Below are 15324 nucleotides of genomic sequence, written 5' to 3' on the forward strand. Positions count from 1 at the left end.
CTGATAAGGTGGACAGGGACAGGTGAAACACTTTACTGAATAAAGAGACTTGTTACACAACTATTGCTTTATTCACACCGATGTTTTGGTGGCTGTCACCTTCCTCAGGGCAATTCTGACTGTTTAGCATTATACTGAAGCACTAGATGTTACTGCTTACAGTTAATACATGCAGTCACTGTACATTTTGGACCATGTACATTGATTAAATATTCGCATAAAGCAGTTACTGTACATATTATGTGAATCTTTGTAGCAGCATCTGTTAACTGTAAGCAACAACACCCAATGCTGCAGTATACTGTGCACCAGTCAAAATTTCTCTGAGGAAGGTGACGATTGGTGTGAATAATCAATACTTGTGTAACAAAAGTCTCATTATTCATCAGCCATATATATGTTTGTACCAACCTGATGAAACTGTTTACAGAGGATATATAACGCTAATATACCTTTATCCGCGGGGTAACCTATATCCGTTGTTTCTTAGCAGAGGGTACTTATGGACATCATGTAAACGGACGGCGGTTTTAAATTCTAATGTTTTCACAATTATTGTATAGTTTGAAACCACCGTCCGTCGAAATGATGTCCATAAGTACCCTGTTTTTAGAAACAACAGATATAGGTTACCTGCGGATATAGGTGAACTAGCGTTACCACATTTTTCATATAGTCTGGGTCTCAGTGTGATCTTCCCTCAGATTTGTATGATCCACAAGAAGGATTACATGTACTGTAAACATTCAAGAAAAATTATTTGTGATTGAGAACCAACTTGATTTGACACAATGTTAGCAAGATGAACTATTCTTTGTGCAAAAAATCAATGAATCTTTGGACTCTGTTGGTCAAGACGACCTGTTGGTGTAGCGAAATGTTTAGATTGACAAATAGAATGTTACATAACATTTCTATGAGGTGATGATGAAAGCAGTGGAGATAATGATAAGGGTTTGTATGCTTCACCACAGTTCCACTTATGTCGACCATCAGTTGTCATTTGGTAGGCGTTTCCTGGAAGGCTGTAAAGAAACTTTATTAATTGTTATTGATTGTGACACTGATGAAACTGATACAGTTCTGTGAAAAACAAGCAACACAGAATGTTCATAGCCTAGGTACCATCGGGATAGTAGTTTGCTCCTATATTCTGCTACCCATCTGGAGACCTGTGCATCCAAACCTTTTAATGGTGAATGTCGATTAATGAGTGAATTAAGGAATGGGTTTTAGAGTACTCGTTTGATGACAACAGGTCCTCCCGCAAGCGGATGGAGGGCATTTCGGGTGTTGGAACGCCTGTTGGAGAAGCGGTTGAACCTATTCCTTTATTTGCTAATGTGTAGGGACCAATCAGTGTCCTCATCCAAAATTTGGACAATTCCAGACGTTAGAGATGGCAAGGTTTTCAGACGCAGTAGCTGAACTACTATCCGGACGGTACCCAGGCACAATCTCTTGAGTCATTAAGTGATTAATAGAATGACGCCATTTTGTGGCAAATTCTGACCAAGTGTACAAGTTGGTAAAGTAAGTATTATCATATTGAAGCAGGCTATTCTATGACTTTGAGATTGCCATCCTTGTATATTTGAGCAGAAACACAGACTCCCCAGATGGTGCCCAGTTGCAGCTTCCCCATGAGATTGCCAGACCTTTGGCCATCAGAGCTGGCGAGCAACCACCGCCCTCCCGCCCTCCCAACCCTGCACCCATCGGTTCAGCTATTCCACATTCAAGCACCTTCCAGAGTAAGAGAAGGCTGTTTGACAAGGGACCTAATTCGGTAAGTAAGGAATCTGTGTAAATTGTTCTCACTGATACAAGTCATTGCCTAGAAGGGGTCCATGAAACTTGAATTGAACAAATCCATTAAAAAAAAACAGAAAAATGTATGGATGTGATTTATGCAAATTAGGACATTATTTGCATAATCCATGCAACCTTTATTATACATCACTCAAAAAGGTTAATATCATTTGGTGTAGGTATGAGGTTGTGGAACTCTAGTTGTCAGCTTCCTTGTTTTCAACATAACCACATAGACAACCAAATCTTGGCTGATAATAGCATAAAGCGAATCAAACATCATGTGGTCCTTATTTGCATAATCACCTCAAACATGCTGTAATATGTTTGTGATACATACTGGGAATTGAATATTTTTTTATGTATTTATGTTAGTTACATGTGAACATCATCATGCATAGATTGTTGTCATGGACATTACTTAAAACGTTTTTTCAGACATATGATGATGATGACGATGTATCCTCCCCTCCAAGTGCATTGATCACGACAGAGTTCTGTGAATGGAGCAGTCGGTATTTTGCACAATCAGTAATGAAGGTAAGTATCCCAGCATATGTTGGCAGAAATTATCACACTATAATGCATCAGGCAAACGAGTTTAGATTTTAGTGTTGATTGAGTTAGACTGATCAGATATGTTGTATGAAGTCAGGTCTGTCCAACAATGGGTGATACTGTTGCACTAGAACAGGGACTTACAGAATGATTTACTGAGATGTACATTGCAAAAGAACAGATGAATTTTGTGCTTTCTTTTTGTATTGGAATTGGGGGTTAAGTATGTGTTTTATTTACATTGTATCAATTACTCAACTAGTAACATTTAAGAATACTAGGTTTAAAAACACCATTGCCATTCATCAAATATAAGTATTATCACTGTGCAATTATCTTTGCATGCAACAATGTGTGGTGTCCTTTGTCACCATTATTTACACCTATTTTGCAGAACAGCACTGCAAAATACTGCTGCAGATCTATGAAAAGATACAGTTACTTGATACTTTATACAGTCCGGTAGCTTGCATACAGTGATAAATACATAATCTTTCTGGACACTTTGTTAATCATTGGAAGGGTGGCAGGCTCAGACATATAGAAGAATTTACTAAAGCCACTGAATGGAAAATGCCCTGGCTGTGGGCAAATATAGCATACTATTGGCTGGAAGACTCCATAATATAGACTTCAGAATATAAACTTTTCAAAGAAGTAATCTGGCATATTTGACTAATTTACCTACATACACGTACTAAATGTAAGGTTATTTTTCCTTTTTTCTCCTTTTCACTTAAATAATAACTTTATTGCACAACAGTGTAAAAGGTATAAAGTATTGCATTTACTCACCAAGTACATTCATTGTTACGGTAACTACTGTTCCATAAGCCTTTCAAAAATGACAGGAAAAGAAAGTTTTTTATGGATTTGAAGCATATGTTTGTGATGTAAAAGATTTGTGTTGTTCAGTTTCCAGAAGAACATGACCCCCAGAGCCCTGTTCATTATGACCGTGAGTGGAGGTTTATACGTAATGCCCGAGTCCGAAGGGAGGCCAGAGAGATGCAGAAAAGAGCAGGTACAGTAACTGTAGTAATCATTTGAACATCAAGTAGCTGATTGTATCTAATTTTCTCCAGCTGAAATGTGTGTTTTAGTGTTTTAGTCTTATAAAGCTAAAATCAAAGTTCTAGTAAAAATCACACAATGCAAAAGTTTCTCATTGCAAGTGGACAGATTTTGTGAAAAGACACTTCAGATAGCATCCAACTTCAGTGTATTTTGCCAGTCACTCATTACCTAGATGTCTAATTGGCAAATTATTTAAGAAAATAATTTTCCTTGCTAATCATAATAACTTACTACAGAATGGAACATCATCAAATATGGTAGTGGGGGCTCTTTGATTATAATTAGCTTCAAACAGAGTAATGTTACACAAGCTGTTCATTGTGATATGCCAAAAAGTGGTTACTCAAGCAACTGGATATAGTTTTGGAAATGGTCAGACATAAAGGCTTGCCAAACTTGTTCTTTGGTGTTCTTTTGTGTTCTTAATTTATAAGTAAAATTAGGAACTTCAGTATTTGTTTTCAACCTTTTTAAACTAAGTCTTGAAGATACAAACAGCCAAAACAGTTAATTGATTACTTTCTGCCATGCAAGTTGCAAAAGTTTCTTCCACCATAGAAGTGTTAGCTAACACTGTTTACAGTTTTCTTGTGCTGCTCATTAATGTCAGGAGTGATTCTCTTGTAATTGCAGTTTCAATGCGATTAGATGATCAGATTTTCATCAACCGAAACAAGGCAAATCCCACGGTGGTGAAGTTCCATCCATATGACCCTCATATGGCCGTGGCAGACAAAGATGGAATCAGGTCTGTATGCTCTTATAACACCCAGAAGTTATCATAAAGATAAATTACCTGGTTCTTTATTGCTAAAGAGAATTGATTTTGACATAATACATGTAACACTAGTTCACCTTTATTTGTCATGTAACCTATATCCATTGTGTAGAAAAACTGGGTGCTTAGGGATATCAAGTCTACAGACAATGGTTTCAAATTGTAATGATTCCAAATATTGCAGTTTGAAACCACCACCTGATATGATATGATCCCCAAGTACCTTTTTTTAAATAACGGATATAGGTTACCCCGCAGAGAAAGGTGAACTAGTGTTACATCCCAATGTGTCAATAAACTCCGCCTGTATGTGTCCATAAACTGGTGCCCACTAGCAGGGTTGGACAGGTTTTCTAAAATTCTCTTTTGACTGTCCTATCAGGCAAGTATGTAAAGAATTTACTTGCCCGAAGTCTAAATATTTTCCTAAATAGTATATATTTTCACTTCCAGCAATGGAATTCTCTTATTATTCATTATTGGCTCTATTTTTCTGTGTTGACCAATGCTTGATGCCGTGACTGTGAAAAAATAACAAGTACATTTTTGTATATCAAAATCTTGTAGAAAAATCTTGCTTGCCCCTCGGCCTAGTGGGTTAGATATGCTCTTGTCCAAACGGCACTTTCACCTGCCTGAGACAATTGGACTAGTGGACTTCTGCAATCCTGACCAGCTGGCTGCTGTCCATTCCTGTGTCAGGGACCCCTGTCGCAGTACAAGCACATAGTGGCTACTGTTAGCAGCACTACTACATGTAGTACTACTAATTATGTTAGAATCGATACCTAGTATGTAATGTTATAGTCATCCAAATCTTAACAGATTTAGCTCAATTTTTGCTTCAATGTTTAAGGAGATTTGTTTGAATATCAAAGCCCCCAAAGGGTTTTTAAAGAGTGACAATGCCATTGACTTTGATTGACAATGCCATTGACTTTGAAACATTTCAAAGCATTCCTTTAAGTTCTGTAACAGTGGTGTTCAAGGACTGCTAAACCGAAGACGCCTAACGGCTTAAGCCTTTTGGCCGAACGGTTTGCACGTTCGATTTGTGATCCGGCTGCCCGGGTTTGGCGCGGGTTCGAATCCCGGGAGTCGGGGTGTTGTTTCTTTCTGTTCTTACTCGCCCCTCTGGTTGTTTCACTGGTTCCCATGCCGACCCTGTGAGTAACAGGCTAGTATGTGCCACACAGGGATGTCGAACTCGGAGATTCGAGGACGAATCTTGAAAAGAAAAGGGGGAGTAGTGTAACAGTGGTGTTCAAGAACTGCTAAACCGAAGACGCCTAACGGCTTAAGCCTTTTGGCCGAACGGTTTGCACGTTCGATTTGTGATCCGGCTGCCCGGGTTTGGCGCGGGTTCGAATCCCGGGAGTCGGGGTGTTGTTTCTTTCTGTTCTTACTCGCCCCTCTGGTTGTTTCAGTTCCATTGAAATAGTTTAACTCATATTTACTATCGTTATTATAGCATTTGGAACTGGGATCAGGGTGCCAGGACAAACTACTTCAGAAATAACAATGCCATCAACAGCAGGATCACAGCCCTGGACTTCATCAATGCACATGACATCACACTGCTACTGTCAGGGTCCGGTCAGTACAATACACAATACACAATTTACAGTTTACAGTTTACAAGCTGCTAGGGGACCAAAACCCACACCATTCTGAGAGCTGTTGATCTTTGAAAAATCATGACCATATAGCAGGTCCAGAACAGGAGATTGCTTCTTCTACTTATACTTCTACTTTGGAATACAGTTACATAATTATATACATGTAGTTATGTTTACTTACTCTGTTCATGACCAGCTTCTCAGCCCAAAATATATGTATTTAAGTGCCGGTATATAATGTGTCCATTAAGCTAACCAGCAGGCACTCATCAGTGGAGCCCAGTGTCTATAATAATGGCATACCGGTCAGCAATGACATTGTTGTCTTTAACTCTTATTTTGATATCAACAGTGTAGTTGATAATCGCAGAATATTCTCACCCTTTACGCAATCCGAAAACAAGAGGAAATAGCAACATGCATGAACAACGTTAACTGCCCATTGAAAGCATATAGACATTTTGTAGTAGAATTGATAAAGATCATGATATTTTGACATTTTTGGTATGTTTTAATACCAGCAGTAAAAAAAGGGTAACAAATTATCTTTTCAGATTGATGTACAAATCAATTTGCGCACATGGCAGTTGTCATCCATAAGGTTTGATTGCTACGGTGCAGTATGGTGCAGAAGTTATTCTAAGCTAAGGGCGCAAACCGCCGTACATGTAATTTGTCCGTACGTTTTTTTGGGAGGCCATGTCCGCCACATATTTCTGAAAACGTGGAGCAGGGAGTACGTCAACGCACAGCACTCAAAGTTTTGCCTGCACGTAAAGTTCTATGGCGTTTCTGCGTGTTCCAAAATCCGTCAAATTCCCTACGAGATCGTACAGGGGCAGTACTCACCACTTACGGATTCCAAAAGATTGCCTACGTTTTTGCACGTAGACAGCACATATTTGCATGTACGGCGGGTTGTGCCCTTAGCTTTACTGCTTGCTTTAATTTGTTGCTGTAATGTTCCATGTACAGTACCAGTTTGATTCCCCACAGATGATGGTGCTGTACGGATCTGGCGGGAGTATGGTTGGGACGGGGAGTGTGAACCAGAGCTTGTGACAGCCTGGCAGGCTATATCTGATCTTCTCCCTTCCACAAGAGGTAAGGCATGTACATGTACATCACATGTACTTTCAATGGCTGCTTCACAATGTCACCTCATACTGATATCATACCAGGGTTGTAGCCAGCACCCGTCCTTCTGGCATTTGACAGAATTTTGCAGCTGTGGACGGAAAAAATTGTCCCATTCCATCCTCTGTGATGGACAAAAATCGATATGTAAAATTTAAGGTAAAGATATAATAAAACAGATGCCCATGAACAGGTTAGTCTACCAGCAAAATTTACACCTCAAAATGCAGGAAATAGCATTTCAGAAGGTCTTGATTTCAAAATTTTCCGGGGTGCATGCCCCCAGACCCACCTAGAAACATTGTGCCAAAGGCACGACGTCTTGCGCCTTGGGCGCTCAATAGGATTAAAAATCAAGGGACAGAAAATGATTTTGGGCTGGCTACAACCCTACATGCATATATCATCATCATCATCATCATCATAATTCATCCGGTTTTACACCGGTGAGGCACAGTCCAAAGCACAAGTTTTCCAGTATGATCTGTCCTTCATGGCAGAGATTAAACTAGACCCTGACAGTCCAATGCTCGTTCTATCATTGTCTTTAAGGTAATGTATGGTCGGCCAACTCTGCGCCTTCCTTCTGGCAGCCAGTCCATTAGTCTCCCTGCAGGCTCGTTCCCACGAACCATGTGCCCTGCCAGTATATCATACTGTTGGCAAAGTTATGATTTGATTTGTATGTAACATTCCACCTGTATCAAATAGCCAGTTTGTTGATGTTTGTGCAGGGTCGGGGTTGGTGGTGGATTGGGAGCAGGAGTCTGGAATGTTGCTGGCGTCTGGAGATGTCCGCATCATCAGGGTCTGGGACACGCAGAAGGAGAAAAAACTACAGGTAACGAGAAGTCATTGTCTTCCATGATGCATTAAAGAAGATAACACTACAGACATTACTATACAGTACTAAAACCTAGCACCTTTATGGACACCCAAAACCACCAGCTGGTGACTTGGCATGGGTGCTACAGACAGACAACTATCACTGATCTTATCATAGCTAACCTCTGGATACAGCTCTTCTTGATCAAGGACGTTACATCAGAAGGACTGAGTTCAGACTCAGTGCCTATTCATCAAGCTTCGATTCATGTGTGAAGAGAGCAATTGACACCTAGATATGAATTACCCCTGATTTGCATAGATTCCAGGCTGCCACAAGCATCCCTCTATTGTAACACAAATTCACTATAATGGTGTGACTTGGGTTAGACCTTGGTTTTGAGTGATATTTTGAAGAAATTTCTGAATGGCAGACACTAACATGTGGAGTACCACAAGGCACCAAGTTAGGTCCACTGATCTTCTTGGTACTGGTGAATGACGCGGTTCCTGTCGACCAATCAACAGCAGACACCTTTAAGTTTGTCGACGACCTGTCTTTGTTGGAGCCACGACACGTGCTCAGTGCGCCCACCATCCAAGATGATGTCGACGGCTTGGCCCGATGGACCGAAGATAACCTCATGACTTTGAATCCGTCGAAATGTAAAGTCCTTGTCTTTTGTTTCATGAAGAACCCCCCACCCCCACCTGTGATCACAGTTGGTCCTACACAGCTGGAGGTCGTCGAGTTTGCCCGCATTTTAGGTGTCATCCTCCAAAGCAACCTGGAGTGGTCTAAACAAGTCGAAACGATGGTTGGGAAGGGAAACAAAAGACTGTACATGTTAAGAACACTGTCCAAGTATGGCCTAACTACTGGTGACCTTGTACTTGTCTATATTGGATTTGTGCGCCCGGTATTGGAATACGCATGCCAAGTGTGGCATCCAGGATTGACTGTTGCTGAATGTAAGTCAATTGAAAGAGTGCCGAAGAGAGCTTGTAGGATAATCCTCGGACAGAACTATACCTGCTACAGCTCGGCACTGACTGAACTCTCCCTCACATCACTGTCTCAGAGACGTCATGACCTATGCAGTTCTTATGCTCGTTCACTGTATAGATCCCCGACCTACAGGGACTGGTTCCCTCCCTGTCGTAAGGAGATTACTGGCAGAAATACACGTTCAGCCAACAAACTGCAGGTCCCCAGAGCCAACACCTCTCGTTTAAGGAAAAGTCCAATATACTATATGGTCTCACTACTCAATGACGACATTGTATGAACTATGTGTTTCTACCTTCCCAGTTTGTAAATAAGTCTGCGTAATGATGTGATTATTGATGTACATATGTATATAGTTGGAACAGTTTTTAAACCATTTGTAACTGTTAACAAGCCGACCAATTCAGCCCTTGGGCTGCTATCAGAAGCTTGTACGTTTTTATTGTTTTGAACGAATAAACCTGTCATTCATTCAAGAAGTTCTTGAAGAATTGGAGACAGCTGGATGTCATGCAAACAGCGCAGAACTAGCAATAGCAGTAACACTTTTACTTGCAATACGTAACGGTTTATAGCTGACTTTACTGGCACAATAATTGACAGTGACACACCAGACTTAATGTTAGAAGTTTATTTTTAAAACAATTTTTGTATTTTAAGAGCATCCTTATAAAAAAATTCTTACCTTCAAGACCCATTCATAACAAGGATGTTATATAACGTCCTTGTTCATACTTTGCTTGCGTAGCGCAAGTGTGCTTGTGTAGCGGAAATAAATAAACGGTGGGGAGGGGGGATCTTTATTCATCGCTACCGTCAAGTCTGATACCGACTCGGAGATTTACAAGATATAACCGTTACTTATTCTATTTAGAAATAACGTTACAGTTTATAAAAACAGAACACGATGATTACTACTCTTGCTATGACTATGTGGCCTTTTCGGCAAAGCTGTATGCTCTATGACGTCGATTGAGTGGCCTTCCCTTCCCCAGCAGTTTGCGACCTGAAAATGCACAAACATGGACTCGATAAGATTGGGAACCTAGATGTACAACGTTAACGTTACATAAACAAATTGATATGAACTTGTCCGCACATGTCTCCGCGTATTCCGGCATGTAGCAAACGATTTTAGCTTCAGAAGTTCCCCAACGATCCCCAAAAAGTACGGACTTTTCCCCCTCCCACCACTTTGTTGGTTCACGGAGGAAGGCCATCTACGGCATTTTGTTACACTGTGAGCAAAGTTTGAGCTCCGAGATCTGAAAAAATCAGCCGGGCTCTGATCAAAACAATGCAGGAATGCAGAAAAATGGGTCCGTACTTCCATGGAAAATTTTTCGCTAAAACAGGAAAATTTGCGAAACTATGTTATAGCAGCATAAATCTGTGCATTTTCTTACATATTTAGCGGCCGAGTATATGAAGAGATTTGGACGAAAAAGTCCGTAAACTCACCCATGATTGTCCTACGACGATCAGATAAACACCAAAATGTCTGCCATTTCTTTCTCTAAAAGATGCAGACTTCTGCGCATGACAGAAACGCTCCCCAAATAAGGAAATAGTCGGAAAACAGCTGGATTCCGAGCGAGTCCTCGGGACGGCTCGGGCTATCTGACGTCATAGCGATGCTCATTAATATGTAATTTCCAGCAAAACCCCGCGAAAACCCGCACCGGACGTTCTATACAAAGAAGTACCGCGGCGGGGCGGGCACAAAAAAAGGCAGCGGGATTTCGCACGGGCGCAGCGGGGTGTTAACTACGTGCTCAGTCCTTCTGATGTAACGTCCTTGTCTTGATGTATATATATTTCACTATTTGATTTTCAAAGTTTGGGTACGGGTTTAATTTGTGCTTTGTAGTATTTATGCATGATAACCAAAACAGATGCCTCCAACACATTTTAAGTAATCTGTAGAAATGAAATAATGTCAACTCACTCACTCAGCCCCACTTGCTCCAGAGAGGAGCGTGGCGCTTCGGCACACAGATGAAAGTAGGAAAAAATGAAGAAATCTCATTCAAAATCTTTCATTTCTAAAAGATGCTATGGATACATGTGTATGTATTAAGAAAAAAAACACAGCTCAAATGATCATGGTAATTCCCCTCTTTCACCTTATGTTTCTGATTTTCAAAGGACATTGCCTGCAAAGAAATGATCACAAATAAGTTGAGCTTTGAACATTCATAAAAGGCTTTGTGATTTATGGTTAACGCTAGTTCACCTTTTTCCGCAGGGTAACCTATATCCATTGCTTGTAAAAAATTATTTAGGGTTATCAAGTCGACGGACGTTAGTTTCAAACTACAATAGTTTGAACACATTACAACTCGAAACCAACGTCCGTAGACTTGATATCTCTTGATACCGTGTGGGTAAACACTACGAATATAGGTTACCCTGTGGGTTAAGGTGTTATACCCTGAAATTTGAGCCATGCCCCATGAAATTTGAGTCAGTTTAGGCTGCAAACCCCACTCAAAGTACAAAAATGTACAAATGTATGTGGGCACTAACAATAAATATTTGAAGAAAATTTTTGTCTTTACGCAGCTAAATTATGGACCAAATACATGTATGAACTCTCCTGCTGCACACACACACACTTACACACCTTCACTCAGTCTTACTCACTCACTCAGTCTTACTCTCTCACTCACTCTTACTCACTCACTCACTCTTACTCACTCACTCACTCTTACTCACTCACTCACTACTTGGTGTCCTACATGTACATGTAGCTAGCCCATCACAGGGTACAGATGAAACATACTTCTAGTGTTATGTATAAATTTATATTATGAAACTTTGTTGATGCCCAGTGGATAAAGCCTTATTCCACCCTGTTTGACCACAGGACATCCCGACCGGTGCGGACAGCTGTGTGACCAGCCTGGTCAGTGATTCCGTGGGGCGGTCACTGCTGATAGCCGGATGTGGGGACGGCTCAGTCCGACTCTTTGACAGGAGACTTGCACCTAATGAATGGTCAGCAGAAACTCTTCACAGATAAGAATGTTTCGACATGATTACTTAGTAAAAATATTCCTTTGCCCATGAATTAAGAAAGAGTTATTGGGAGCTATGTATAGATAGATGTGATCTTTCAAATAAACAAAGATGTCTTACATGAGCATATTCCCAATGAACCTATGGAAAACAGCCCCTTGTCATTCTATGTTGAGCACATCTATCTATGCTTCAAGTACATCATGTAAGAAAATTTCCAACAGCCTCATATCATATGTACTCCCTGTTTATGGCAATTACATTTAATTACACCCCACAAGAGGTACTTTCCTGCTGAACAACCACACCAATCAAATCCCAGGACTGTGCACATCTGTCCTAGCATGTGGCTTCTGAACATTACTGTAAATGCATTTAAGTTCGCGAGTATTTATTTTCATGGTAGCGGGAAAATGGAGTTTTCGCGGTGGTTTTAAGTCCGCGGTAGTGCCATAGACTGTAGTCACATACTCACATACTATAATTGAACAATGTTCGCGGTGGTTTTAAGTTCACGGTGAGGAGGCCACCGCGAAATCCGCGTATTTCATAAAACTACCGCGAACATTTACAGTACTTACTGATTTCTTCAGTTCCACCCCTTTGACATTTGAGATCAGTTGGACAGAATTTCTCCCCACTATCAACACATGTTCATGCAGCCATTTACTTAATCAATAATGGGTCAGTAGTGAAAACCTATGAATTGCATCTTATTTTTAGGGAGTCCGTCAAATTTAATTTGGAACAGGAACCATAAGCATGCAGAGCAGACTGCACATCCTTGATATTTGCTTGACTGTGATACTCCAGTTCTTCTTTAACCTGGAATCCAGTCTACTCCTGGCTCGGCCCACCGTAGTTAGTGCAGGCTCTCTTCGGGGCCAGTGTAGGTCTCACTCGCAGGGGTAATCATTCACACCCGGTAGGATTTTCACGCGGTTAGACTTTGCCCAGTGGGAGTTAATTTGCCAGCCAATTTGCCAATATCGTTAATTTGCTGGCCGGCTAATTATCCCACTGGGCTAAAGTCTAACCCCGTGAAAATCCTACCGGGTGTGACCGATTACCCCTGCGGCTGGGAGCTACACTAGCCCCGTACAAAGCCTGCACTAACTACGGTAGGCCGAGCCAGGAGTAGATTGGATTCCAGGTTAGTTCTTCTTGTGATGATGACACTTAACCAATGACAGTAGGGACAAGTTGAAGCTATGATTTTGATGTGTAACTGTGTCTGTTTTCTTGTCCAGCCGAGTGATGACCTTGAGAGAACACACAGGCTGGGTGGTGAAGGTGTTCCTGCAGAAGGGCAGTGAGGGCAACATCATCAGTGCCAGGTTGGACGGAAACTTGTGTTATTAGAAGAGTAGCATCAAAATTAATGTTTGAAGTGTGAGGTGGAGGTTGCCACTTAAGCAGGCAGGTTAAGCAATCTTTGTTAAGGTCGATGTTGACGGTGATGTATTATTGTAAATTAAGGCTGTGTACTGGTACTTTACGGTAAAAATCAATTTGGCACAGGTTCAGAATACCGGATCATGAAGTACTGGTAATGTACCGATGTAAATTAAGATCAAGTATATACTGAAAATCCGTAAATCCTGCCACAACGAGGAAAATTTAGTACTGGAAAAGATGTAACATGGTGATACTTGAAATCAGACCCATCTTTGAAATTAAAATGTCCTAATCTCATGGCCTCAAGAACATGAGCAAAGTGACAAATATGGACAGCGTAACTTATAAAACACAGCAGATCCTTCAGGTGGGGAGTTTGCAGCCATACTGTAAATGATGCTGAAGGTGATTCTTCATCATCATTATCAATTGTCATCCTCTATGAGGTGCAGCAAGTGAAGTTTGACTTCCAGTACAGTCTGTCATACAAGAAGTTCTGAACCGTCTAGTCCAGTTTCTAGCTCAGGAGATTCTCAGGCCCTACATAACTTACTTTGTTCATCTTTTCCTTATTCAGTGTCGGAGGTGATCTGAAGTTCTGGGATCCCAGGTTCAGTGAGTCTGTGAAGACGATACAGACGTCCCAGGGACTGGCATCATTTGATGTTCATCCTCAAGCTGAAATATTTGCATGGTAAGCCTGCGGTAATGTAGTGGCAGTGATTTATATTGATGTGTAAATATGCAGTGTCCGTGCAGAACTTCATTGTTGTGTTTTATCAAACTTTTCTAAAACTCATCAGCATTTCATAACCTCGAATTAGTTTATAAACTTTTAAAAGATATCAATATTTTTTTGGATTTAGAAAACATGAAAGCTTTAGGTAAATACATTGTATTAATTTTCTCTTTCCATTAACAGTAAAATCATTAATAAAAGATGATGGTTGGGTGAGAAAAAGTCCCTAAAATGAATGAAATTTAGAGATTCAAATTCTGCTTTTATGGGTTCTGATAACACCCTTTTAAATTCAATTCTTCATCTTCAACGTTTAATGATAATGGTAAAGAAAGGTAAACCATGTTATGTGGTAATTGTATCTTCATCTGATTAGTCAGAGTTACTATCAAAATTTCAGTAAATTTCAGGCAAAATATTTGATTTTCAAGGTTCTCGGGCGTGTGTATCCCAAAACTCTGTAAGAAAAAGTAGCTGGAGGGTTTTAGTTGTACAGCTGTATTAAAGCAATGTTCCAATATCATTCCTGAGGTTTTTAGAATTCTGGTGCTCACTGTTTATGTTCCTTTCTCTCAGTGGCTCTGCTAACCAGTTCATCAGCCTCTACACCTTAAACGGGGAAAACATCAGCACCATCAAGTACCACGATGGCTTCATGGGACAGAGAATAGGACCAATCAGCTGCCTGGCTTTCCATCCACACTGGGTGAGAAAGACAATAATTCATCACCTCATATTTCTGTATACTAGGGTGGGTACCGGTACAGAAAATTCAGGTCCGGTTCAGGTCCAGAGGATCAGGTCCGGACCTGAACCTGGACCAAATTCAGTATGTGATAGGTTGTTAAGGGGTTATACTGAAAACAATGGTCCATTTTGCTACAAAGAAATCTGTTTTGTGGAGTATTTGACTCCCACTGGCAGTTTGAAATCCTACAAGGCTAAAGATTGACTGTAAAACTTGGTAGGAATGACTATGGACTCTACTCTACTTTGTTCGTTTATGTTCTTTGACCGGTAAGCCCTCAAATGTGTGAATGCCTGATCATATAATCTGTTCATTTTCCAATAGGTCCAACATCCAGTCCATCCAATTTTTTCAGGTCCGTTTTTTCCGGACCGGTCCAATAAGAAAAAATGGTTTTGTACCCACCCCTGCTGTATACAGCTATGCAGGTTAATTAGGCACACATTTGGGATGGCATCTCTCCGTCTGGGATACTCAAGCTCCCTAAAAAGAATTCAGTTATGACATGGGATAAGCAAGTCTGAAAAGTTGGTACTTCGTCTAACGCTGTTTGTTATAAAGTTTGGTAGATGGTCTTGTAATAGAAATATGACTTGAAATGGG

General features: G+C 40.6%; 2 protein-coding genes across 2 annotated transcripts in view; both read left to right on the forward strand.

The window, feature by feature from the left end:
* LOC118429076 (regulatory-associated protein of mTOR-like) overlaps positions 1-1789 on the forward strand; it is a gene marked incomplete in the record, with an annotated part of 35405 nt that extends 33616 nt beyond the window's left edge. Inside the window, 1 exon segment of the mRNA XM_035839439.1 lies at positions 1603-1789.
* LOC118429286 (regulatory-associated protein of mTOR-like) overlaps positions 1400-15324 on the forward strand; it is a gene marked incomplete in the record, with an annotated part of 15009 nt that continues 1084 nt past the window's right edge. Inside the window, 12 exon segments of the mRNA XM_035839765.1 lie at positions 1400-1407; positions 1603-1789; positions 2251-2352; positions 3286-3394; positions 4081-4195; positions 5697-5821; positions 6841-6948; positions 7716-7822; positions 11685-11815; positions 13087-13173; positions 13812-13928; positions 14550-14679. Coding sequence (XP_035695658.1) covers positions 1400-1407; positions 1603-1789; positions 2251-2352; positions 3286-3394; positions 4081-4195; positions 5697-5821; positions 6841-6948; positions 7716-7822; positions 11685-11815; positions 13087-13173; positions 13812-13928; positions 14550-14679 — 1326 coding nt within the window.

Source organism: Branchiostoma floridae, chromosome 13 (genome assembly GCF_000003815.2).
Source record: "Branchiostoma floridae strain S238N-H82 chromosome 13, Bfl_VNyyK, whole genome shotgun sequence".
Taxonomy (NCBI): domain Eukaryota; kingdom Metazoa; phylum Chordata; class Leptocardii; order Amphioxiformes; family Branchiostomatidae; genus Branchiostoma; species Branchiostoma floridae.